This window comes from Musca autumnalis, unplaced genomic scaffold (assembly GCF_047663935.1).
Source record: "Musca autumnalis isolate F117 unplaced genomic scaffold, ASM4766393v1 scaffold_1, whole genome shotgun sequence".
NCBI lineage: Eukaryota > Metazoa > Arthropoda > Insecta > Diptera > Muscidae > Musca > Musca autumnalis.
Window position 1 is genome coordinate 237,360,910 of NW_027411644.1, and position 24,764 is coordinate 237,385,673.

The 24,764-nt window shown below is 34.0% G+C and overlaps 1 protein-coding gene across 11 annotated transcripts in view; it reads right to left on the reverse strand.

Annotated features, from left to right (window-relative positions):
• The window catches only part of LOC141389286 (uncharacterized), a 44,669-nt gene extending 20,107 nt beyond the window's left edge, over positions 1–24,562 (reverse strand). For 2 of the 11 annotated variants that reach the window (XM_073960612.1, XM_073960606.1), the window contains exons 1-2: positions 24,337–24,449; positions 23,630–23,843 (exon numbers count right to left, since the gene is read on the reverse strand). In XM_073960612.1, coding sequence (XP_073816713.1) covers positions 23,630–23,690 — 61 coding nt within the window. In that variant the 5' untranslated portion in view covers positions 23,691–23,843; positions 24,337–24,449. Of the gene's footprint in view, positions 1–23,629; positions 23,844–23,954 lie in introns of all 11 variants that reach the window. The other 9 variants (XM_073960613.1, XM_073960608.1, XM_073960615.1 and 6 more) reach the window with 6 other exon arrangements.
• Positions 24,563–24,764: the final 202 nt, after the last annotated feature.

Consider the following 24,764-nt stretch of genomic DNA (forward strand, 5'->3'; position numbering starts at 1 on the left):
TATTTCTTTCGTTTTGAATTGACATACATATTTATGTACATTGGTCTAGTACGAATGCAAACAGGAATGGTGACAAGGGGCAACCTTTAGCAGGTGGTAAAAAGTGGCAAAGAACTAGTTCAGTTGAACGGTTCACTGGAAAGAGCAACTGAACTAGGTCAGTCAAAGACGCTCTTAAACGATCGTTCGTTCTTTTCAGTTCACTTATCTGCTGTTTAAAACCAAAGAAACTCTAATTTGGTTTATACCTATAAATTAACGGGACGACAAAAGGGTCTAATCATGGTGCAAAAAAGAAGGTGATACAATAATACCGACTGATGTCTTCATTTGCTGTCAAAACATATTTTTAATCAAAAATAAATAACAAATATTTCGCTTCTATAAAGAATATCTGTGTACAACATCTTTATTTAAGATCCGCGAACAATATTTTACAATTTTCTTCTACCTTTTGTGGATATTTCGCGCAAAAAAACGTTGACAGCAAATGAAGATTACGGTCTGAATTCGCCTATTAGATCACCTTGTTAAATTCGCCTTGGGTCGAATTTTGCATATGGCCTTTGTTAGTTAGACACAATGCAGGACTAACAAGTAAAAAAGTGTCAGTCGGCTTTGCCGACAGAGGTATACCCTCAGCCAATGTGAATTGAAACTTTCATCTACGGACAGATAGAATGTATTTAGCGTCTCTTCAGAATTTTGTGGCCCTTTTTCAACATTTAAACTTGCCGACAAAAATGTGGATTAGGAATTAACACAAATGTTGAACTTTTGTGGAGGAGGTACCCTTGGGGAGGACCGATATGGGCCATTTTAGAAGTTTGGACCAAATTGATTGTACCATTCAAGTGATATCGTCCTAACATTTTAGTGACATTTTTTAAATATTGGGGAGAAGTACCAGAAGTTGGGGACCGGTATTGCCCCATGAAACTAAGCTTGGATAAAATATGACGAAGACCAAATGTTGCACCAAATCGGTAGAACAGTTCGAGAGCCACATACGGTGACATAGGGCTTCTAACAACTTTCGGGATGTTTTCCCAAGAAATATGGACCTGCTCCTGAAAAAACTTTTACCGTCGTAATGGAGGTAGCGAATGCAAATAGCTTCAACAAAAATCAAAGTGATTCGAGAGCAGGTCTTAAAGTGAACTTATCCGAAATTTTGTGTGGGAGGAGTGCACAAATATAGTCCATATTCGAACCTGATCTATAACTGGTAGATATATTAGGATGTGCAGAGTATGGATTACATCAGTCACTCCCTTCAAGAGTTATAGTGCGCATATTTTTTTCGAAGATTTTTGAATTTGTGTGAGGGAGGTACCTGAAGGAGTGGACCGACATGGTTTATCTACGAACTTAAACTATGTTTGGACAAAATATTACGAAGGCCAAATTTTGGACCGAATTGGCAGACCCGTTCGAGATTTATCTTGCGCTCCAAACACTACACACGGCGTCATTGGGTTTTTTGCCCCTTTCAGGCTATTTTCTCAAGAAGTATGGACTTGCCCCTTATGAAACTTGTACCGTCGTATGGGGGACAGCGAATACAAGTTGCTACAACAAAAATCAAAGCGATTCGAGAGCAGGTCTACTCCAAAGGAGTAGACCGATTGAGTCCATATTTAAACTACATCTAAGTCTGGTAGAACTTTCACGATGTACAAAGTGTGGGCCAAATCGGTTACTACTTTCAAGAGTTATCGTGCGCACAAATTTTCCGAACATTTTCGAACTTTTGTGGGGGAGGTACCGGAAGGAGTGGATCGATATAACCCATCTTCGAACTTAAACTAAGTTTGGGCAAAATATTACGAAAGCCAAACTTTGAACCGAATCGGTTGCTCCGTTCGAGAGTTATCGTGCGCACCAGCCAGCCAGACAGACAGACGGACGGACATGGCTAAATCAACCCCAAATTGTCTGAAACACATTTAGTCCAAACATACTTGGGGTCTAAAACCATTATTTCGATGAGGCACATTTTGCCCGTATGAAAGTGTATATACCCTCGTTAGCATAAATGCTGAGGGTATAAATATGGCCTGGTTCACTAAAAAAACCGAACTACAAAGTACGATCATTTGAATAAAGGTACAACTCTAGTTTTGAAATTCGTCTGTGTTATGAGAATTTTATTTAATGGAGAGTCTTTCTCTTCAAGTACATTCAATATTTTGATTGTTTTTATTGTTTCGAAGGCTTTCTTGACGTCAATAAAGAATAGAATATATTTTTATTTGTTTGTTCCAGGCAGCTCTACTGGAGTCGAAATCCAGGTTGTTCATTTCTTTATATTTAGACAAAATATTAGGAGATCCAAAGTTTGGACCAAATTGGTTTAGTGAAATTTTTTAAATATTGGGGGGAAGTACTGGAAGTTGTGGGCCGGTATTGCCCATCTTCGAACTGAAACTAAGTTTTGACAAAATATGACGAAGGCAAATTTTGCACCAAATCGGTTGATCAGTTCGCCCTTTCGGGCTGTTTTCTCAAGAATAATTGAGGCAGCGAATGCAAGTTGCTTCAATAAAAATCAAAGAGTTTCGAGAGCAGATCTTAAAGTGAACTTATCCGAAATTTTGTGTGGGAGGTCCTTCATGTACCTGTGGACAAATATAGACCATATTTCAACCTGATCTACACCTGGGATATGTACTAGGAAGTGTAAAGTATGGACCAAATCGGGCACTCCCTTCACAAGTTATCGTGCGCAAAATTTTTCCGAACATTTGTTAATTTTCGTGGGAGTGGTACCTGAAGGAGTAGGCGGATAAGGCTTATCATCGAACTAAAACTAAGTTTGAACAAAATATTACGAAGGCCAAATTTTGGACCGAATCGGCAGATCCGTTCGAGAGTTATTTTGCGCTCCAACCACTACACACGGTATTATAAGTTTTTTTGCATATTTCAGGATATTTTCTCAGGAAGTATAGACTTGCCCCTGATGAAAATTGTAACGTCGTGTGGGGGCAGTGAATACAAGTTGTTACAACAAAAATCAATGCGATTCGAGAGTAGGTCCTAAACTGAACTTATCCGAAATTTTGTGTGGGAGGTACCCGAAGGACCGATTGAGTCCATATTGGAACATCATTTCATGATGTGCAAAGTATGGACCAAATCGGTTACTCCCTTAAAGAGTTTTTGTACGCACAAATTTTCCGGACATTTTCGAACTTTTGTGGGCGAGGTACCGGAAGGAGTGGACCCATATAACCCATCTTCGAACTTAAACTAAGTTTGGACAAAATATTACGAAAGCCAAATTTTGGACCGTGCGCTCCAGCCAGCTTTTGAGCCATTAATTCAGGAAATATTTACTTACTCCGGGAAAAAATTGTACCGTTGTAAATGAGGCTGCTAGAACAACCTACTGAAAAAAGAATCAAAACGATGCAAAATTAGGTCTTAAACTTCACTTTTTTCGTATTTTGTGTGGGAGTTTCCCGAAGGGGTGACCCGATATAGTCCATATACCAACCTGATACATTACTGTATGAAATAGTACGATGTGCGAAGTCTGCAGCAATCAGAAACTCCCTGAGAGAATTATCTTGCTGATTTGCCATTTTGGTTGGTGCCGTCAGGGTTTCTTGAAGCTTTTAGGTCCATAAAATGTATCGTCGTAAAGAGAGCCGCAAGGACAACCTACTGAAAAAAAATTTCAAAACGATCCGAGATAAGCTCTTAAAATTCACTTTATCCGAATTTTGTGTGTGAGGTACCCGAAGGAGTGGGCCGATATAATTCATATTCGAACCCGATCTATATATGGAAAGAATAATACGATGTGCAAAGTTTGGATTAAATCGATTGCTCCCTTCGAGAGTAATCGTTCCGATGGAAATGGAAAACTCTTCCCTTTTTATGAAGGTAGGTTTTACCATTTTTGAGATATAGAAGTTCAAATTGCACAATGCACTGACTGTATCGCCCCTTTATAAAACAATATCATGAAGGGTGCGCCTTAACTAACTTTTAATGAAAAACGCTTATACAGGGGACGTTTTTGTGCATTCTGAAACAGCAATGTTCATAGATGAGAAAAATCACAAAACAAGAAGAAATTGCTGTAGGGATTCTTAAATAAATCGCGGTCAAAATTCACATTTTTAGGTTTATTTTAGGTTTAGGTCGAAATGGAGCTAAAGAAAATGTTGTAGCTGTGAAAATTCTCTAGAGGATTGACGTTTATGATTTGTTCCCAGGTTGTATCATTTTTGAGTTAAAAAAGCTGAGGTTACATTTTTAGGTTTTTTTGTTAGGGTTTCGCGATTTTGCTTGAATGCGGCAAGTCTTATCGATATGGGACCAGAGAAAATCTTATAGCTGTGAAAATTCTCTACAAGACTGGCTTATGTATTTTTTCCTAGGTTCTACCATTTTTTTTAGATATATAAGTTTAAGTTGGGAAATTGCAGTCATGACATTGTTTTATAAGGAAACGATACAGAATTGAATTTGAATTGTACCAGTTTGAACTTTTATATCTCAAAAACGGTAAAGCTTACGAAAATATCATAAAGGTTACTCTTGTAGAGAATTTTGATAGCTACAATATTATAATTTATTTCCATTTTGATAGGACTTGCAGTTTCCAAGCAAAATCGAAAAAACTTAAACAACCCCTAAAAATGTCAACTTGAATCGCGATTTATTTAAAAAGCGCTCCTGCGATTTTTTTTTTTTGATTTTTGATTTTTCTCATCTATGAACATTGTAGTTTCACAATCTGCAAAAACTCCCCAGGTGCAAGCACCTTCCATTTAAATTTGCTTTAAGAGCACCGTGTAAACTAAACTGTTGATGTGAACTGTGTATGAAATACGTGTTGTAAAATATATGATGCAAAATACCGCTGAAACAACATGAAGTAAGCATTTTAGAGTTTCAGAATGTTCTGAAGAATTGCTGAGAACTTTATTTGGAAGAGTTTTGCAAAGGGCTACTTGGTTCAACTCCCAATAGTTTAGCTGATACTGACCAGAATTTAAGCAATTATGTAAAATGTTCTATATTTGATCGATTTTGATGCCCTAGATGGAGTTTTTCTTATGTGGTCTGCCCAAAAGATAAGTTCTACTAGTTTAGGGCTACAATATTGCTAAAGATAGCAAGGCCAAATTCCTATTCATTTCTGAGATAAAGGCCCGATAAATGCAAAAAACTTTAGTTTTAGTCTGGTTTAGATGAGGCCATAAAATCCGAACTGGATCTGACAAGACAAATCCCTACTAGAGCTTTTATAGTCCCAATATGTACTTTCAAAAAATGCATACCAGAAGTTGTTTGCATTTTCAGTGTTGCATAGTGTAATAATGGACGTATCTTTAATATCGGACAAGTGGTCTTAGATAGACAAATGAAAGAGCATACTTTCAGGCAGAAAGTTAAACAGTGACAGAGCTGGGGGTAGACATAACTTGGCAAGTCAAGTCAATATGGAACTCGTTCGGCCCAAAAGCAAAAGTCTTTGCAACAAAAAATTACACTTAATAATAATTTGTAATAATTTGTGAAGCAAAGTATTTTGGAAAAAAATGTTCGATATTGGTCCACGATTTGGCGAGTAGAACGGTACAACACAACTTTCAATAGTTTAAATACTGATTTATCTCAATATGTAAGAGATCTCTATCTTACGTCCCTGTTTCCATTTTTAGTCCTGCTTGCCCACCGACTTATCTTTACTTTGTCAACTTATCTTATTTTTTTATCATACTTCATTATTTATTTATTATTGCTACTTCTTTTTGTAACCAAGTGACAAAATATTTATTTGTTTTATTCTTGTCCACGGTTTGGTTTATTTGTACGAACTTGACACTAATTCGTTTAATTGTTAATTTACATACATACATATAAACGTATGTGAAAGTATTTTGAAATAAATTTTCGGATCATGTGTACGAAATGAATTTTCCCATAGGTATTATACAAATGTCTACATACAAACATCCATCCATTCATATATACATACAAACACACATATTTACATACATTAATCTATAGATGTTTTCATTTGCAATGAAATTGTGTTTAAATACTTTGTTTATAGTCGATGTTTCACTCTTTGCCCTTGTTGCGGATGGATCATCATTTCGTGTTTTTCTTTTCCTTGGCTCTATGCCCATCACTTCCTACACATATTTTCGACTGTTTTTCATTTCAATATTCTATTCTTTTGCGTAAGTCTTTCATGGTTTTTTTCTTGTGCTAATAATGGTTGTTGTATTTGCAATATGAAAATATTTAATATATATATTTTTTTGAATATTAGAGAGAAAAAAACGAATTACACACGCACAACTTTGAGGTCATTTAAGTGAAGATAAATTTAATGCAAGTTTTCTAATGTTATTTTTTTACGATTTCATTGGTTTGTACAAACATGCATACATATTTTTTTTATTTTTTTTTTTTTCTTTCTTTTTTGGTTCGTAAAGGGTTTTGGTGTGGGAAAATGATTTTGTACTAGCTAAATTAAATTTTATAAATAATATAGAATTTAAATTATTTTTTTATATATATTTAATGATTGTTTATGCAATTTATTTATTTATAATTAATTATGCGCTCATTTTTTGAAATTAAATAATTTTCCACACAGTGGGCTGCCAGGAATTTACATGTGTTTCTAGCAGCATATTTTCAGTTTTTTTTTTTCATTTTTTAGGGAAAATGTGCAGGCAATTTATTTAATTAGATGTAGGTATTAAACAAATCTTAAACAATTAATTAGTCTGTAAAGTGGGGAACTGATAATTATACAAAATGTCAGCCATTTGAGTGTGATGTTAAGGCCACAACCTAGAAAATATCGAACATCGGGAGGTACCGTTCTATGGGGGCTATATGAAGACGTGGGTCCTACGGACAAATTTCAGGTGTAAAGTTTCATACCCCTAACGAAGCTTTAATACCACATTTCAGCCAATTCGGTGGGATTGTTAGACCACAATTATGCAAATAATGTAAAAATATGACAAAATATGCACGATATGCAAAATATGCAAAAATGTGACCTCTACGACCATCCACTGTCTAGTCATTATATAACATATTACAAAGTAATGTAAACAAAAATAACTACTTATGTTACTTCTTACTAAGTTATGTGTATGGTGGCAAAGAGCGTTTGTGTCCGACTACTACGAGTAATTCTAGGGTTGTGTTGTGTCAACGCTCACCGTCGACACGCGAGTTTTTTGTTAACAAAATAAAAAAACAGGCAGTGGTGCATATGTAAGCGTTTAAACAAACCTTAAGCCGACAACACATCTAACGTTTCTGTGAAGATGGAAGTCCTTACTGATAAAAGAATAGAGCAAAATTCGATCTATTTTACCCTTGCCCTTTTGTTCTTGCATCGGAAATGACGTCCAACTTTACTGAAACGTTGGATGTGTTTTCGGCTTTAATGTTCGAAGTATAGTGTGTTCGGCTACAAATCAGAAGTTCGCATGATCAAATCCAGCAGAGAGTTAAGTAAAATGAAACAAAATAAAATAAATAAAAAAATAAAATAAAATTAAATAATAAAATTAAATAAATACAAAATAAAAAGTATGAAGTGTGTAAAAATTGTAAACAAATTCCACTTCAATTGTTCTAAAAATATACATTTTTTAGCTTAATTTTCAACTTCTAGTTGCCACAGAATAACTGGTTATTCTAGTGATTATATAATTACTAGAAAATCAGTGCGACATGGCCTTCTTAAAATAATGGTTTAGTAGGGGGTTTTGTAAGTAGTTACGACTACCAAAAAGTACTATAAAAACCCATTATTTATGAAATGAAATGAAATTTTTTGCCTGATACAAAATATATGGTTGAAGCAATAATATATATTTTCACATATTTAAAATAACCTATTTTTTGCTAGAATATGATTGATAATGCAATATCTCTCCGTTCGAGAGTTATAGTGCCCTCCAGCTAGCCAGACAAATGGATGGTCATGGCTAAATTCTCTGAAACGGATTTGGTTTTAACATTTGCGGAATCGAAGACCATTCACGGTGCTCTTGAAACAATTTTAAATGGAAGGTGCTTACACCTTGGAAGTTTTTGCGAATTCTGAAACTACAATGTTTATAGATGAGAAAAATCAAAAAACAAAAAAATCGCCAGAGCGCTTTTTAAATAAATCGTGATTCAAGTTGACATTTTTAAGAGTTTTTTAGGTTTTCACGATTTTGCTTAGAAACCGCAAGTTCTATTAAAATGGAACTGAAGAAAATATTGTAGATATGAAAATTCTCTACAAGATTGACCTTTACGGTATTCTCGTCGGTGTTACAGTTTTTGAGATATAGAAGTTCAAATTGGGACAATTCAAAGTCAATTCAATTCTGTATCGCCCCCTTATAAAACAATGTGATGACTGAAAATTCCAAAATTAAACTTATATATCTAAAAAATGGTATAACCTAGGAAAAGTTACATAAGCCAATCTTGTAGAGAATTTCCATAGCTTTAAGATTTTCTCAGGTCCCATATCGATAAGACTTGCCGCATTCAAGAAAAATCGCAAAACTCTAACAAAAAACCTAAAAATGTAACCTGAGCTTCTTTATCTCAAAAATGGTATAACCTGGAAACAAATCACAAAAGTCACTCCTATAGAAAAATTTCACAGCTACAACATTTTCTTTGGCACCATTTCGATAGGACTTGCGGTTTCCAAGCAAAATCGTGAAAACCTAAAAAACACCTAAAAATGTGATTTTTGACCGCGATTTATTTAAAAATCCCTACAGCGATTTTTTCTTGTTTTTAGATTTTTCTCATTTATGAACATTGCTGTTTCAGAATTCACATAAACTTTCCCTGTGTAAGCGGTTTTCATCAAAAGTTAATTACGGCGCACCCTTCATGACATTGTTTTATAAGGAGGGGATACAGTCAGTGCATTGTCCCAATTTGAACTTCAATATCTCAAAAATGGTAAAACCTACGAAAATAACGTGAAGGTCGATCTTGTAGAGAATTTTCATAGCTACAACATTTTCTTCAGTCTCATTTAGATAGGACTTGCGGTTTCGAACCAAAATCGTGAAAACCTAAACAACCCCTAAAAATGTCAACTTGAATCGCGATTTATTTAAAAAGCGCTCCGGCGATTTTTTTTTGTTTTTTGATTTTTCTCATCTATGAACATTGTAGTTTCAGAATCCGCAAAAACTTCCCAGGTGTAAGCACCTTTCATTTAAATTTGATTCAAGAGCACCGTGCCCATTATTGAATGGCATCTTTGGCATCGAACATTTTGCTGGGTTATTTTTCAACTTCTAGTGGCCACAGAATAACTAGTTATTCAGTGATTATATAATTACTAGCAATTCAGTGCGACATGGCCTTGTTAAAATAATGGTTTAGTAGGGGGTTTTGTAAGTAGTTACGACTGCCAAAAAGTACTATAAAAACCCATTATTTAGTATGGAATTTTTTGCTGCGTTGTAGTGCCTGATACAAAATATATGGTTGAAGTAATAATATATATTTTCACATATTTAAAATACCCTATTTTGTTGCCAGAATATGATTGATAATGCAATATCTCTCTGTTCGAGAGTTATAGTGCCCTCCAGCTAGCCAGACAAATGGATGGTCATGGCTAAATTTTCTGAAACGAATTTGGTTTTAACATTTGCGGAATCGAAGACCATTATTTCGATGTGGCACATACAAACATCTTATGCAACTTCTTTTGGAACTTCCTGGCCATTATCTCGGAACTTCCCCAAGAAAACACGGTTACACTGTTTTAAAAAGAACTGGGATGACTGTGCGAAACAAACATGAAAACTTATCCGGGGAACAGGTCACAATCTGTTTTGAAAAGTTGTTATGTTGCCTTCGTTGTAACTCAACGACACATAACAGTGGAAGAAGTTTTGTTTTGTTTTGGAAACACTTTCGTCCGAGTTGTGTGAGTTGCCAATGAAAAACTTCTCATTGAAGTTTTTTTTCTTGGTTCACCTTTATACTTCGAGCTGACGATTGATGTTTGGGTATAAAACGTTTTTTGTTGAAAAAGTTATTGAAAAATAACTTCGGTGGAGAATATAATAACAATAACAATAATAACAATAACAAGGGAACTGAATGGCCTGTTCACAACTTTTGCTACGTTTGCCACTTTTACCATTTTTAAAAGTAAAGGAACAGGCCAAATATCATAATATACACGGACAAATATATTTGCTTTGCAAAATAGACATTGAAATAGCAAAAATTCCCACAAAGCCGATTTTTGGTGGAAAGCTATGGTTTGCCACTCCCCATTGATCCTAAAATTCCCCATTGATCCCTTGTGTGTAAAAGAAGTTATTCGGGGTCAAAGGCCGAAATTTAAGTGCTTTTTAGGTTTTCGGAATTTTTCTTCAAAACGGTGGGTCTAATCGAAAAGTGAATGGAGCAAATGTTGTAGATGAAAAAATTCCCTACATGTTTTGTCCTTATGTTTTTTCCTAGAGAGAACCAGTCTTGGGTCATAGCTGTTCTAAAGACACATCATTTACATATACATATAAGGGGCGTAGCACATATTCAGGCGTATCGGCTAAAATAACTAGGGTAACCGGGTCTGTCCCGGTTCTCCTAAGCCTACGAAATCTTTTGTCCACCAGTGGCAGGCTTAAAAAATCAGAATTAAACTAATATGTACTTTTTCAAAAAAATGATTCCAGGTTGCTCTGGTCTTTTTGAGAAACATGCATTTTCTAGCTTAAGGAGGCTAAATTTTTGGCAAAAAACATATTTTTTTAAATAAAATTCCAACAACATACTCGCAGTTAACTGTGCTGATGTTATTTCAACTTAACAGAAATCGATGATTTCTTTGTAGAAATGTTGTCAGCTTGCTTGGAAAGCCGAAAAGTGAGCATCATTCCCATTAACATGAGAATACTTGATGCTTAAAGAGTTCAGGTTTTCACTAAAAAAAATCATCATTTCAAAAACTGAAAAGCCAATTGATAATTCCCATCGCCGGGATGAAATCATGATATTGGTAGCGATCAGTAAATTTTGCAGACTGCCAGTGCGTTTTGTAAACATTACTCTCAAAGGTAATGATGAAGTTAAGCCAATGGGGGAATACTCCAGACTTAAGCAAAAATATATTATTGATAGTTAAGTTTAAGGCACACAATTCCGAACCGATTTTCCTAAATTAGTGTTTTGAGTGGTGAGAGATCCTTTTTACCAAAAATTGTCGACATAGGACCACGTTTGGATATAGCTCTTATATAATGGTACCTTCCAACATAAGGTATTTTTACGGTGTTAGGCACGTTTTTGATAGGTAGAAAACATGTTTACCAAAATTTATCAGCGTAGGTCAACAGTTTTAGTTTAGACCCCACACAATGTGGTATTTGGGACCATAGTTTATAGGTATTGTTAATGATTTTTACAATATTGAGGAATTTCGCAAGTTGTTTTTGTTTTTTATTTTTGAAGTAAAATATGGTGTTTTGGATTTGTAATTGCGATGCTTGAACAAAACAGATACATTTTTGGAACAAAAAGAAAACAAAAGTGAACAATATCATCTACAACAGAAATGAACTGGTAAAATGGTTTCAGCGATTGGACAATAAATGTGGTGTGTAGAGCGATTTTGTGAAAATTCGCCTTTGGCTCCATACAAATTACTATGGAAACTTTGAGGCCACTTTGGCAATATTAAAATCTAACAAAACTAAACACTTAAGGGGGTGCTGCATTAAAAATCCGACATTGATATAATCCCTTTGAGTTAAAACCAGCACGGTGCTCTTGAACCAAATTTAAAAGGAAGGTGCTTACACCTGGGAAGTTTTTGCGGATTCTCAAACTACAATGTTCATAGATGAGAAAAATCAAAAAACAAAAAAAAAATCGCCAGAGCGCTTTTTAAATAAATCGTGATTCAAGTTGACATTTTAAGAGTTTTTTTTTTAGGTTTTCTCGATTTCGCTTGGAAATCGCAAGTCCTATCGAAATGGGACTAAAGAAAATGTTGTAGCTATGAAAATTCTCTCTGCAACTCTGCATAGTTCCCTCGTATGTAAAGGGGTCTTCTCTTGAGTGCGAATTCGTCTATCACTTTGTTAACCCCATACTTTAGGATTTAATTATCAGAAATTATTGCAGCGTCAAGTTCATTGTTCATTAAAATCTGCGACCAGGGTCCTGGCACATAATCGGCTGGTTTTTTTACTTAAGTTATCACTGGTAAAATACTAAAATGCAAAGGGCAAATTAGTTTGAATGAGGCTCGGTCGTTCTTTATAGAATGCCATGCTCTTCATGTACCGAGGTCTTAATATTTTGCATTTTCTTAATTTTCCCTTGAAGGCCCTCAATTTTCTTAAACAATTTTGTTCTGGCGCACATCACAAAAATGGTTTAAAAAATTTACATTATAGGTAATGAAAGAAAGAAAAATAAACCAACCGAGAAATGTTTATTTAAACATTTTTGTACTAAATGGTGGATGATAAATTGATGTGTTTTGTACAATAACAACAATTAGATAATATTTAGCATGAAAACTTTTCGAAAATTGCGAAAGGAAAATGAAACACAGTCATCGTGATGATTTGTTGTTGGTGTCAGCATTTTCAGAAAATCAAAATGAAAACCATATGAAATATTAAAATGCTTATGTAGCTCCTTTAATATGGATAAATAATTATGTATGCCAATTTGTATATAGATATGTGTATTTATATATACACACATGTCTGCAGTTATTTACTATAATTTCTCGCATCATGAAGCATATGTGCTGAGGTATCGTCAAATAAAAGGAACACTTTTCTAAATATAAACGATTACACACGTTAGAAGGACTGGCAGAGGTATCGCGAGTTGTCATATTCTCATGCATGCCAAAATACAACAAAATACTCAACAATGCGTGTCACTATTAATTTACTTTATTTGTGATTTTGTTTAAAATAAAACAACAATAAATATTTGTGATATACATACATATATTCCTTCAAATTAACCCTTAAACTCTCGTTGGACTGAATGATCTGAAGATTTTTGCAAATGAAAAAGAATTCATAATACTGGTTCCATCTTATGATCTTAGAGATACTAGGAAAAAAACTATTTTGGTGAGTTTTATCATTGATGTATGGTTAGATTTGATCTTCGACAAATTTTCACACTAACCGATTAAGTATTTTTTGCAGTGTTTTATGTTTTTTAGGGGAAGAATGTATAATTTGTAAATTTTTCTGATTTTCTCTCCTGTTATTTTTTTTTACTTTATGGTTTTTGGAAGATTCATTAGAAGTATATTTACGTTAATGTTGAGTCTATCAACAGACCTTCAAACAAAAAACTCATTACAAATGTCCCTACTAATCCATTATTTTAGCAAGAATATGTCGCCAGAAGAATGCCATGATCAAGCAGGTAAATTGCAGTTTTTCAGTTGATTTAAGAGAAATTTTATTTATTTATTTATTTCATATATTCATATTTTAAGCCCAATGGCCGATTACAATTAAATTGCAGATTGAACTACTCCATGATGATAATTATAAAAATATTAATATCTTAAAAATAAGTTATAATTATGATTTAATCTTTGAATATGACGTACATTGAATGTTTGACAAGTAAATAACTACTCTGGTATAATTTTTATAATTCAGAATAAGCCATAATTATAATTGAATATGAGGTAGCGTTTAATGCTTTGCAAGCAAAATATGTATATAAAAAATTAACATTGTTTAAAATCATAAAATTTAAAAAGAAAAAACATTGTTCATGTACAATAAAACATAAAACATGTAGACATTTAAATTTATTTTACGGTATGTGGAAAATAGTGTATCAAAATCGATGTTTGGTGTGTTGTTGTATTAGGTTATAATGTGAGAAAAATAGTTCAACACTGGATTTTCAGTTGCAAAGTTGAGAGCTACTCTTAATAATATTTGTTCTAAATATGGATCTTCACATTTAAGAGTGTATGTTATATGCATGGTACAATAATACAGGTAGCTTTATCATGCCAGATGATGGTAACATAATGTGTCAATTGCATTCAATTGATGTCAAATTTTGACATCTTATGTTACCAACAATTGCCGATACGGCTACCTGTGTATTTGTACCATGGTTATATGGAATTAATAAGTATGGTACATCTTGATTTTCAGTTATTAATTTGAGTTGAGAATTTATTTAACAATTAAGCAAATATGAATTTAGATATTTTGCAACAATTTTCTTAAACTCTGATGTAGCAAAGTTTCTTGCATTGGATAGTGAATAGCGTATGGCTATATCACACCATATGCTTTTTCACATGTATGACATCAGCTGGTCTGTATATTAGTATACCCATAGTGACAACATGCATGTGAAAAAGCATATTGTGTGAAATAGCCATAAGCTATTCACTATCCAATGCAAGAAACTTTGCTGAATCAGATTTTAAGAAAATTGTTGCAAACTATCTAACTTCATATATGCTCAAAAAACTGAACATTATTTATTTTTAATTAATAGAGGAGGATGTAAATTAAATGAAAAAAAAAAATTGTTTGAGGCCTGGAGGTACACAGTTAAATAACAATAAATGTTAAAAAATTATTCAGGGCAATCATGAGTAAAAATTCCGTGCGGAATTTGTTCCTTTTCCCCAATTTCAGAATTTTTTATTTCCGTGTTCATGTCCAAAAACAGAATATTTTGTCGATTAGGCGAGAAATTTCCAAAATTAGATGATTCTAGTATTTTTCTAAGTTTTAAATATAAAATTTTGAAGAATTTCAACTTTTTAAATTATTTTCCGTGGGAAAAAATTCCGAGGGAAATATTCATGATTGTCCTGATTATTTTTCTTGTGTTTTTTAGCGTAATATACTTTTGTTGAATGGAGCGTAACTGCAAAAGTTCTCTAATGTCCAGTACAATACTTTTTCGACGAATTAAACTGGACTTCCTAGATTCCGAACTTTTGCCTGCAAATATCAGCAAATCGGCATGGAAAATGTAGATTAAATCCTCAAAATATCTAAAATCGGACGGTACAGTTATGTGGGGGCCAGGGACGTACAGGGGGCCCGCCCCCCCCCCTAAAATTTTTGTTTTTGAAATTTCAAATGAAAAATTATATTGTTCTGAAGGTTCTGTACTGAAAATGTACTTTATCAACAAGTTGTCTGAAGAAATATTTAATTTTTGTTTTGTTTGAATACCCTTTTTGAGAGAATCTTCCAGTAAAACTGAATTCCTTCTTTGTGCCATGCCAGTGTAATGGAATTCTGCAATGAATATAAAGGTCTTGAGGCTTTAAACTCATATTGTTTTCAAAACGATTACAAATTCAGTACGTACATAAAATGAAGTGTCTATTGGACAATATGTACGACATATCAAGGGTTTTCCGTGGAGTATATCTCGAAAACCAATTAGAAAATTGATTTACTGCCTTCATCAACATTTTGTATGACTATTTTATATCAACTTGTTGCTAAATAGTGGGAGAAAATAAAGGAGAAAAATTTATTGTTGTGCTTCATAAAGTGATTACATCTGCTAGAAATAGCATGCCCATCTGAATTTTTTCTTATCAGTAACAAATTTGTAGCTGAAAACAACCGTAAACGAAATTAATGCTCAAACTTTGGTTATTTGGTATTGTATTAAAATCTGCTGTTATTTGTAAATGAAAGAAGCTTACACCCTAGATGAAAAAAATAAAACACTGTAATAAAAAAAACTGCATTTGTAGGGTTTGGTTTTGACAGTTTTTCTAAAGAAAAAGTTGTAGCAGTGAAAATTCTTGTTCTGTTATGATATTTTCGTAGGTTTTAATATTTTTTGAGATATAGAAATTCAAATTGGGACGATTCACAGGCTGTATCGCCTCCTTATAAAACAATGTCATGACTGCAATTTCCCAACTTAAATTAATATACACTGTGCAACATTTTTAAGGTGATCTTGTGCAAACAATTCGAACTGAGGATTTTTTGAAAGTACAGACCCAAACGACGAAAAACCCTAGATGGGGTTTGTTGTGTCAGATCCAGCTCGGATTTTATGGCCCCATCTATACATGGTTAAATATTGAGTTTTTAAAGAAATTCGGGGCTATATCTCTGAAACCAATGCGAATCTTTTTCTGACCTCTGAAGCAAATTTGTAGATAAGGACAAGAGTAAAATATTTGGAGAAATAATGAACTCAGAAAACCACATTTATTGCCTCAAATTTTAAATACATATGCAAAAATTCCACAATTTGTATATATTTTGCACCGTATCTTCAAAACCGTTAATTTTTTCTGAATATTTTCTTTTGGAAAAATATTCCCTAGAATGTAATACACAACCCTTCCAAACATGTCATTGTTGTAAAATGTCTCTATGCCGTTGTTTTCAGTACATTTTTCAACGACGATTTAATAAAAATGTCAATAATGTAGTGAAATCCGAAATGCGAGAATAAACTGTTGGTGTGAACTGTGTTTGAAATACGTGTTGTAAAAGATATGATGCAAAATACCGCTGAAACAACATGAAGTAAGCATTTTAGAGTTTCAGAATGTTCTAAAGAATTATTGAGAACTTAATTTGGAAGATTTTTGCAAAAGATTACTTGGTTCAACTCCCAATAGTTTACCCGATACTGACCAGAATTTCAGCAATTATGTAAAATTTTCTATATTTTATAGATTTTGATGCCCTAGATGGAGTTTTTCTTATGTGGTTTTTTCAAAGGATAACTTCTACTAGTTTAGGGCTACAATATTGCTATTCTCCTATTCGTTTTTGAGATAAAGTGTAGATTTAGCCCGGTTTAGATGAGGCCATAAAATTCGAACTGGATCTGTAGTGCGATTCTCTAACTCATTTTTTGAGTTACCGACAAAAATCAGAAACATAAAAACGTAAAATTATGAATGAAAAGCTCAAATAAAAGTTGACAACACTGTTGCTATCGGTAGAACTTTACGACTACTTTTTATTGGTCGCTAACTTACCGAAAAAATCGTTAATTATTAAAAACATAAGCATTTTAGTTTTACCGATAATTGTCGGTAACTCAAAAAATGAGTTAGAGAATCGCACTACTGACAGGACAAAACCCTACTAGGGTTTTTGTAGTCTAAATATGTACTTTCAAAAAATGCATACGTGAAGTTGTTTGCATTTTCGGTGTTGCATAGTGTATATCTAACAAATGGTACAAGCGAGGACAAAATTACGAATCCCAATCTTGTAGAGAATTTTCTGTAGTCCCTTTTCGAAAAAACTTACTGTTTTGAAGCAAATCGTGCAAACCTAACAAAAAACCTAAAAATGTGACCTTCTTGTTTTTGGATTTTTCTCATCTATGAAAATTGCTGTTTCAGAATCCGCAAGATCTTCCCAGTTGTAAGCTCCTTTCATTTGTCGTTGGTTCAAGAGCACCGTGATATTGTACCCTCAGCCGTTCGGCTAATGATAAAAAGGTAACCCGCTTCAAACAATTTGGAGTCGATTTATCCCAGTTGGTCTGTCTGGCTCGAGCCCATTATAACTTTCGAACAGATCAACAGATTTTGTCCAAATTTTGGATCTCGCAATATTTTGCTCAAACTTCCTTTGGACAATTCCCCAGCCAGACTTCTAAATGTTTCCCTAAAATCTTGAGCAAAGTCCAATTCGATTTTTTCGACACCTAGAGTAGGTTCGAATATGGATCGATTCACCTCTTCCGGAACCTCCAACACAAAATTTCAATTATCCGATTTGACCGAAACTTTAAACATCCTCAAATTACTTCCAAACGTACATATATCAAGTGTCAAGAGGGTCTATTTGGGACAACATCTTCGGATACATCCCTCACAAAAGTTCAACCTCAGTGTAGTAGTATAAGGGCTTTTCGAGGAGTCATTGCACATTGATCAATGTTACTTCTTGAGGTCACGTTTACAGCGATATTGTATTTTTCGTGGGTGAGTCCACGATTTAGTCAGGATCGGTCCAAAAGCTCTAAATCTTACGCCGACCAACTAAATTGACTTCCAAAATTAGGTCCACTTCCAAAATGGACTCTATCGATTCTTTCAGGTATAGTCTGTACAAAAGTGCACAACTTTTTCGCCTTCATTGAAGTCACATTTTTTAGCATAACACCAACAATCGAGAAGTTGTACACCCCAAATTTTTCGAAATTATTGTCCAAAAAGGAGACGAAATTCTGAAACTTCCTGGCTACAATTTACAAAAAAAATTGGCTATGCAGCCCGTATTCGATCTGTCTATATTTTAAAGTCTCAACTAACACAGGCTGAGAGTCATGTTTTCCAGATAATAAAAGTTATGAATTTTCATTAGTTTGCCTCCGCTGTGCCGACAGAAGGGATTGGTCGTTGGAAACCATTGGTGTATCAGATGGAGTTTCTTGACTTAACCTATTTTTTCAGGATTTAGCTAAAATGTTGCCGAGCTTTTTTTAGAGATATTTTTCGATCATGTTTTTGCGAAGTCTCAAAGAGCACTACGAGTAGGATTCGGAGTCTATGAGTCGTATATAGCATCGCCCGGCTCCTGATTTTTTTAATATAATTTTCTGCATTTTTAGTTGTCTTTCACTGACTCTATCACTTCTGGTAAAATAGTAAAGTGGTGTTTTATGCACTTAAAGAATATTATTTTCTTACAATAATACACAACTTTTTTAATGGCACTGAAGTTAGTGTGTAATGTATGTACTTTAAAGAAGAAGCGGCGTTATGTTCGCGTCGAACTGCTTATATCCTCCAAACACTGTATATATCTATTCGACATATTCACACTTTTTGCATGGAAGTTCTTCCACCAAAAGGATTTCCAAAATCCATATTACTGTCGATATTTTTAAAAATTATGCTAATAGCCTCGCATTATAGAAAATCTTTCGAAAGCTTTCGCTGTGGGATTTAGAACCCAAAATGCCAAATAAGAGATAATGTGGTTGAATTCTGGGCAGTATGCATTTGAAAGTCTGATTGGAGAATTCGGTTAAAATCGTTTGTATGAGTACTATAACGAACGTGGTCTGATATGGTTCAGTTTAAATTTCAACTTTGTGACAATATTGAATATACAGAAATCGTTAAAAAAAAACTTTAAAATAGCTTTACGTAACGATACACAACATTTTTAAGTTTCGTGATTTTTGGTCAAGTTGGACATTATTTTTACATGGGGATATCATAGGAAGGAAGTACTTCCATAAATATGTTTTTAAGTACATATTTAACCACATACCGGTAGTCGAAAACAAGTTAAAAAGCATATCGTCACATGAAATGCCCAAAGACGTAACCCTCAACGTAATCCTTTGAGGGTTACGTCTTTGGACATTTCAGGTGACGATATGTTCTATTTTTAGAACAATTGAGGTGAAATAATATAAAAAAAACACTCCACACATTGTCGCTTGAACACACGAACTTCTGATTTGTAGCCAAACACACTACACACTAGTCTACTCGTACGAACACTAAGGGTTGTTTAAAAGCATCCATGTACATCAACATTTCTTCGTCATTTTGTGAACAAAAAACTCCCATGCCGCCGGTGAACTTTGAGCACACGACCCTAGAATTTGTAGTCAGACACACGCGCTTTGTGCCACCGCACTCACTACTAAGTAAGCAAGTAGTAAGTAAGGATGTAATTAGTTATGAGTAAACTGTCTTATATGTACTGTCTGATAATACGGAGGAAGTAATGACATGTGCTTACCAAATTTTTGCTGGGTATGTGCACAGTTTTTGGTGGAGAATGTTTGTGTCCACTGGGAACTTCAAATACCAAATTACACCTAACTTGGGCGGAAAATGTAGCTTAAATCTCCCTAAATACTGAAAATCGAGAGGTACCTAAAAAGGGACCTATATCCAAACATGGACCTGTGTCCACAAATTTTAGTGGAAAAGTTTAGTGACCACTAGAAACCCTAAGTACCAAACTGCAACTAATTTGGAAGGAAAGGATTGCTTAAATCCTCAAAATACCGAATATCAGCAGGTACCGTTATTTGGGGGCTATACCAAAATATTAGCCGATGTTGTTCATATTTAGTCTATTATTACCCACGGACACTTACTACGTTTGTGCAAAATTTCAGAACCATGTCTCCTTTGGTTTGCAAGTTATTAATTTCGCGCCGCTAAATCAGCGATTTATCCATTGTGCGGTCACTGTGCGGCCGTCCCTACTTGTTATTTTTAGAGAACTTGTGAGGTTAATTTAATTCAATTTCACAACACTCCATATTTTCTTTCTGTCGGCTGCTGAGATTAAACTTGCGAATTTCCGATTTATGTCCAAACACACTAAACACTGTCCCACACATGCGAAAATTTGGGACTGTTTAAAAATTCATAAACAACTTATCGTATATTTCCTAACAAAAAATTGTTTGCCGACGGTAATCCGGCGTTTACAAATGCCAGTATTGGCAAGACAATAGCAAAAATACAAACCTTTATCACAAATACATTTATAAATTTTTAAATATGTATAGAGAAAAGTATGAATGTATTGGTGAAAATGGTTTGTAACTTTGCTATTACTGTCTATCTTGCCAATACTGTCTGTGTGTAAACGCCTAGTAAGCGTTGAACTCCCAACCCTAGGTTTTGTAGTCAGATACACACTCTCTATGCAACCTTTACTCATTATTAGATATGAGAAAAGCAAGTAGTGGATTTGGGTTTTAAAGAAATAACCCATTATTTTTCAACTTACTGGCAATGCCGATTGTAGCTTATTTACATGACTTTGCAATGCGTTTTTGGCCTCATGTGTCTAACAAATATTTGGTCAGGGACGTGACCAAATAACTGAGATATAAACAAATATGCATTTTATTAGGAGATAGATTTTGGCTCAAGTTAGAGAGTTTGTATAGAAATATTATGAATCAGGCAGCCTTCATTGATATAAGAGAAATCGTCCCTTGTTACTTCGTGATCTGCTAAATATATTTCTTTAAATTGTTGTATTCCTGCCTACGAATAATATTTCGCACATTTTGGACCAATACCATCACAAACACAGAGCTATGGTCCTTAACAAATGAAGAACTTATATACCGGCAATTATTAAGAAAGAAATGGCCCCTAGAATGGAACCCAGAGGGTTTGTGCATTAGTTTGTAACATGCAAAAGGAAACGAGATAGACCCATAGTTCCTTTTAGGGATATACATAGAATCACTTTCTGAGTCCGTCTGCCTGTCCGTCCATGTATTTTTGTAAACAAAGTACAGGTCGCATTTATTGTCCGATTCGCAAGAAAATTGGGAAAGATAGTTTTTTTGACCAAAGGACGAACGCTATTCATTTTGGTAAAAATCGGTTCAGGTTTGGATATAGCCCCCATATATATCTTCGCCCGATTTAAGGCATTTGGTGCATGAAACACGCTATATATGTCCGATTTCAATGAAATTTGGAATGTGCGACGGAATATATATATAGCCCCCATATATTTTTTCGCCCGATTTAAGGCATTTGGTTCACGAAATACGCTATATATGTCCGATTTCAATAAAATTTGGAATGTTTACCGGGATTTGGCCTAGAAATAAGTGTGCTAAATTGTATAGAAATCGGTTCAGATTTGGACATAGCTCCCATATATATTTTCGGCCGACTTTAGGTATTTGATGAACGAAATGCGCTATATATGTCCGATTTCAATAAAATTTGGAATGTATGCCGGGATTTGGCCTAGAAATAAGTGTGCCAAATTATATCGAAATCGGTTCAGATTTTGATATAGCTCTAATATATATCATATATATTTTAGGCAGATTTGAGGTATTTGATGCACTAAACACACTACATTTGTCCGATTTCAATGAAATTTGTAATGTGTGACGGTGGTGAGTCTAGAAATAACTGTGCCAAATCATATCGAAATCGGTTCAGATTTGGATATAGCTCCCATATATATTTTCGACCGATTTGAGGTATTTGATGCACGAAACACGCTATATATGTCCAATTTTGATGAAATGTAGACTATGTGACGGAATTTGGTCTACAAATAAATGTGAAAAATTATATCGAAATCTGTTCTGATTTGGATTTAGCTCCCATATATATTTTACATATTCACAGTGGTGTAGGATATTATATAGTCGGCCCCGCCGGACTTTGATCCTTTCCTTACTGGTTAAATATTGATCTGTCCTATTAATTAGAATTTGGGGTCTGGAATTTTAAAAAAGAAACCAAAAGCATTTGCATTTGCATTATGGAACGAACGTGTCGAGTTATTTCAAGATAGCAGTTAAAAATTAAATGCACTCCCGTGACACGATTCACGAGTTTTTACCAATTTTACACGAAAAGTCTTACTTCAAAGCGAACGTAAAGAACAATGGCATTGAGATATACCCTCATCCTATTTGAAAGTTATCATGCTCTCCAGCCACCACATATGATCCATACACCTTTCGGGCTGTTTTGGCAAGAACTAACTCTAACATCTTGAATAATTTGAAAACAATTGTCAAATATATAACGATAAAGCAAATATCACTGTAACAAGATCTAGTGGAATCCGTGTCTTAGTAGTAATATAGAGGCCTCATAGACCTTCCCGCCAATCTATGAATCTCATCCAAGGGTTAATAAATATTTTTTTCTACTTATTCGACTTTCATAATATATAAATTATGTTTTTAATGAGCTATTTCAACATTCTACTCATTTAGATGGATGATTTTGAGATAAAATGACCACATAATATATTTGTTTTATATGTGATTGTGTGAGTGTAAAATTTGGTCTTAACTTTCACTAAGAAACAGTGTTTTTTGACAGCATTCGCTGTCAGACTAATAGAAAATATAAAGGAAATTTCAATATTTCTCAACAAAACACACTCAAAATGCAAATATGAGTATGATCTTCTATGTGCTGAGAAGAAAATCTACAATATTTGTAGTAGCTATCGTTTATACAAAAATAAATTTCTTCACTTTAGTCTTGAGTTTGTTGTCATTGGTTTGTCCAATGTGTGGAGATGATTGGTGGCATGGGAGGAAAGAAGATATGTTTTTTTTGTGGATGATGATGATGGTGGTGTTCTTAGCTTGTTGGCATTTTAGTGTCCGCACAAAAGAAAATATGAATTGGTTGGTTGGACGACGAAGTGTAGCAACAAATAAAAATTGCATAATAATTTTTTTGGCTCTTTCATAAGTTTGTACAAGAAGAAGAGCAACCAGAAAAAAACATAATATTTTTTCGGTTCTTGGATGCTGTGGTGTTATATTTATAACTGAACTGCTGTGGCTGACAGACAGGCAATTTTTGTTCTTTCCTCAGACTAAATTAAATGTTTAGAGACAAGCAGTCCGATCGCTAGCTAGACTGGCAACAGCTACGCGTAAGGGATTTTGACAGTTTTCGTGTATTATTTTATTGTTGCTGTGGCGGCGGCGGCCACAGTGGCCAGCCATGGCCTATGGATATTTTTAAAATGTTGATTATATAATTGAGGGGTCGGTTTTTTAATAGGCCATATTTTTAATTTCTTATCAATTTCTGAAGGAAATTCGTATTATTTTTCCAAACACTTACCCTGAGTAGAGACGGCGAATAACGTTAGTCCCAATAGGAACCAAAAAGTAATCCGCCCCATAACAATTCACAATAAAACTCCAGTATCCCAGGAATCAGTTGTAGTTGAAAGAAATGTTAGTACTTTAAATCACCTCATAAATTACTATAATTTATGTTTTATTTAAAATCTAAATTTATATATTTATTTTTTTATTTATAACACTCTCGTATTCTGTGGAGAAAAAAAATTAAAACATTTTAAATTATTATTTTTTTGAGAAAGAAATCACAATAAAATATTTTATTATTTTATATATTTGTTAAATATCAAAATTATTTTCACTTCGTTCGTTGTTCGTTTAATATCCGTTTATTTCGTTAAAAATATTTTTGTTTTTATTTTTTTTTTATTAATTTCAGCTCAACAATCGTCTTCTGGGTTAATCCTTTGGTGTCCCTTTCAACGACTGTTGTGGCCAAAAATATCACAAAATGTATTATTTTTTTATGTTTAGGAACGCAAGTCGTCAATTCTTTTATTCTCGAAAAACTTTATTTTACTGAATTAAAATTGACAAATTTTTTCATTGTTTCAATATTTTGTGCGTAATCATTATTTTTTAAGTAGCTTTCTTTTTTTCTTCTTTTTCAACTATGATTAATAATTTTTTATTTAACAAAAAACTAAAATATATTTTTGTTCACAATAGAATTTAAATATGTACGAGTACGAGTATACGAGTCGATCTCTCCCGGTCCAAAACCAATTCGTAACACAACAAGGAGACGCCACAAATTTACCTAGTGACCGCGAAAATTTTTTGATTTTTTTCGCAGCAAACGAAATGTCGAAATAATTTTCCCCCTTAAGAAAGAAAATATATTTGTTTGAGTGCATTTTCACGTTGAGAACATTTTGTGCTCACTCAATAGACGGTAGTAGTCAGCGACAAGCGATGACAAACACACGCATTCACATCATTGTTTGTGGGGAAGGGGGGCTAAAGGAGGTGAGAATTCGTCGATGATGCTCGTTGTTTTGTGCCATCAAATTTGTCATTTTCTATTTGGCATTATGAGTGACAAAGACATAATATTAGGGTGGCTAGCTGCGACTTGTATATGGAGGTTTATGGTTTAACTTTATTATTGG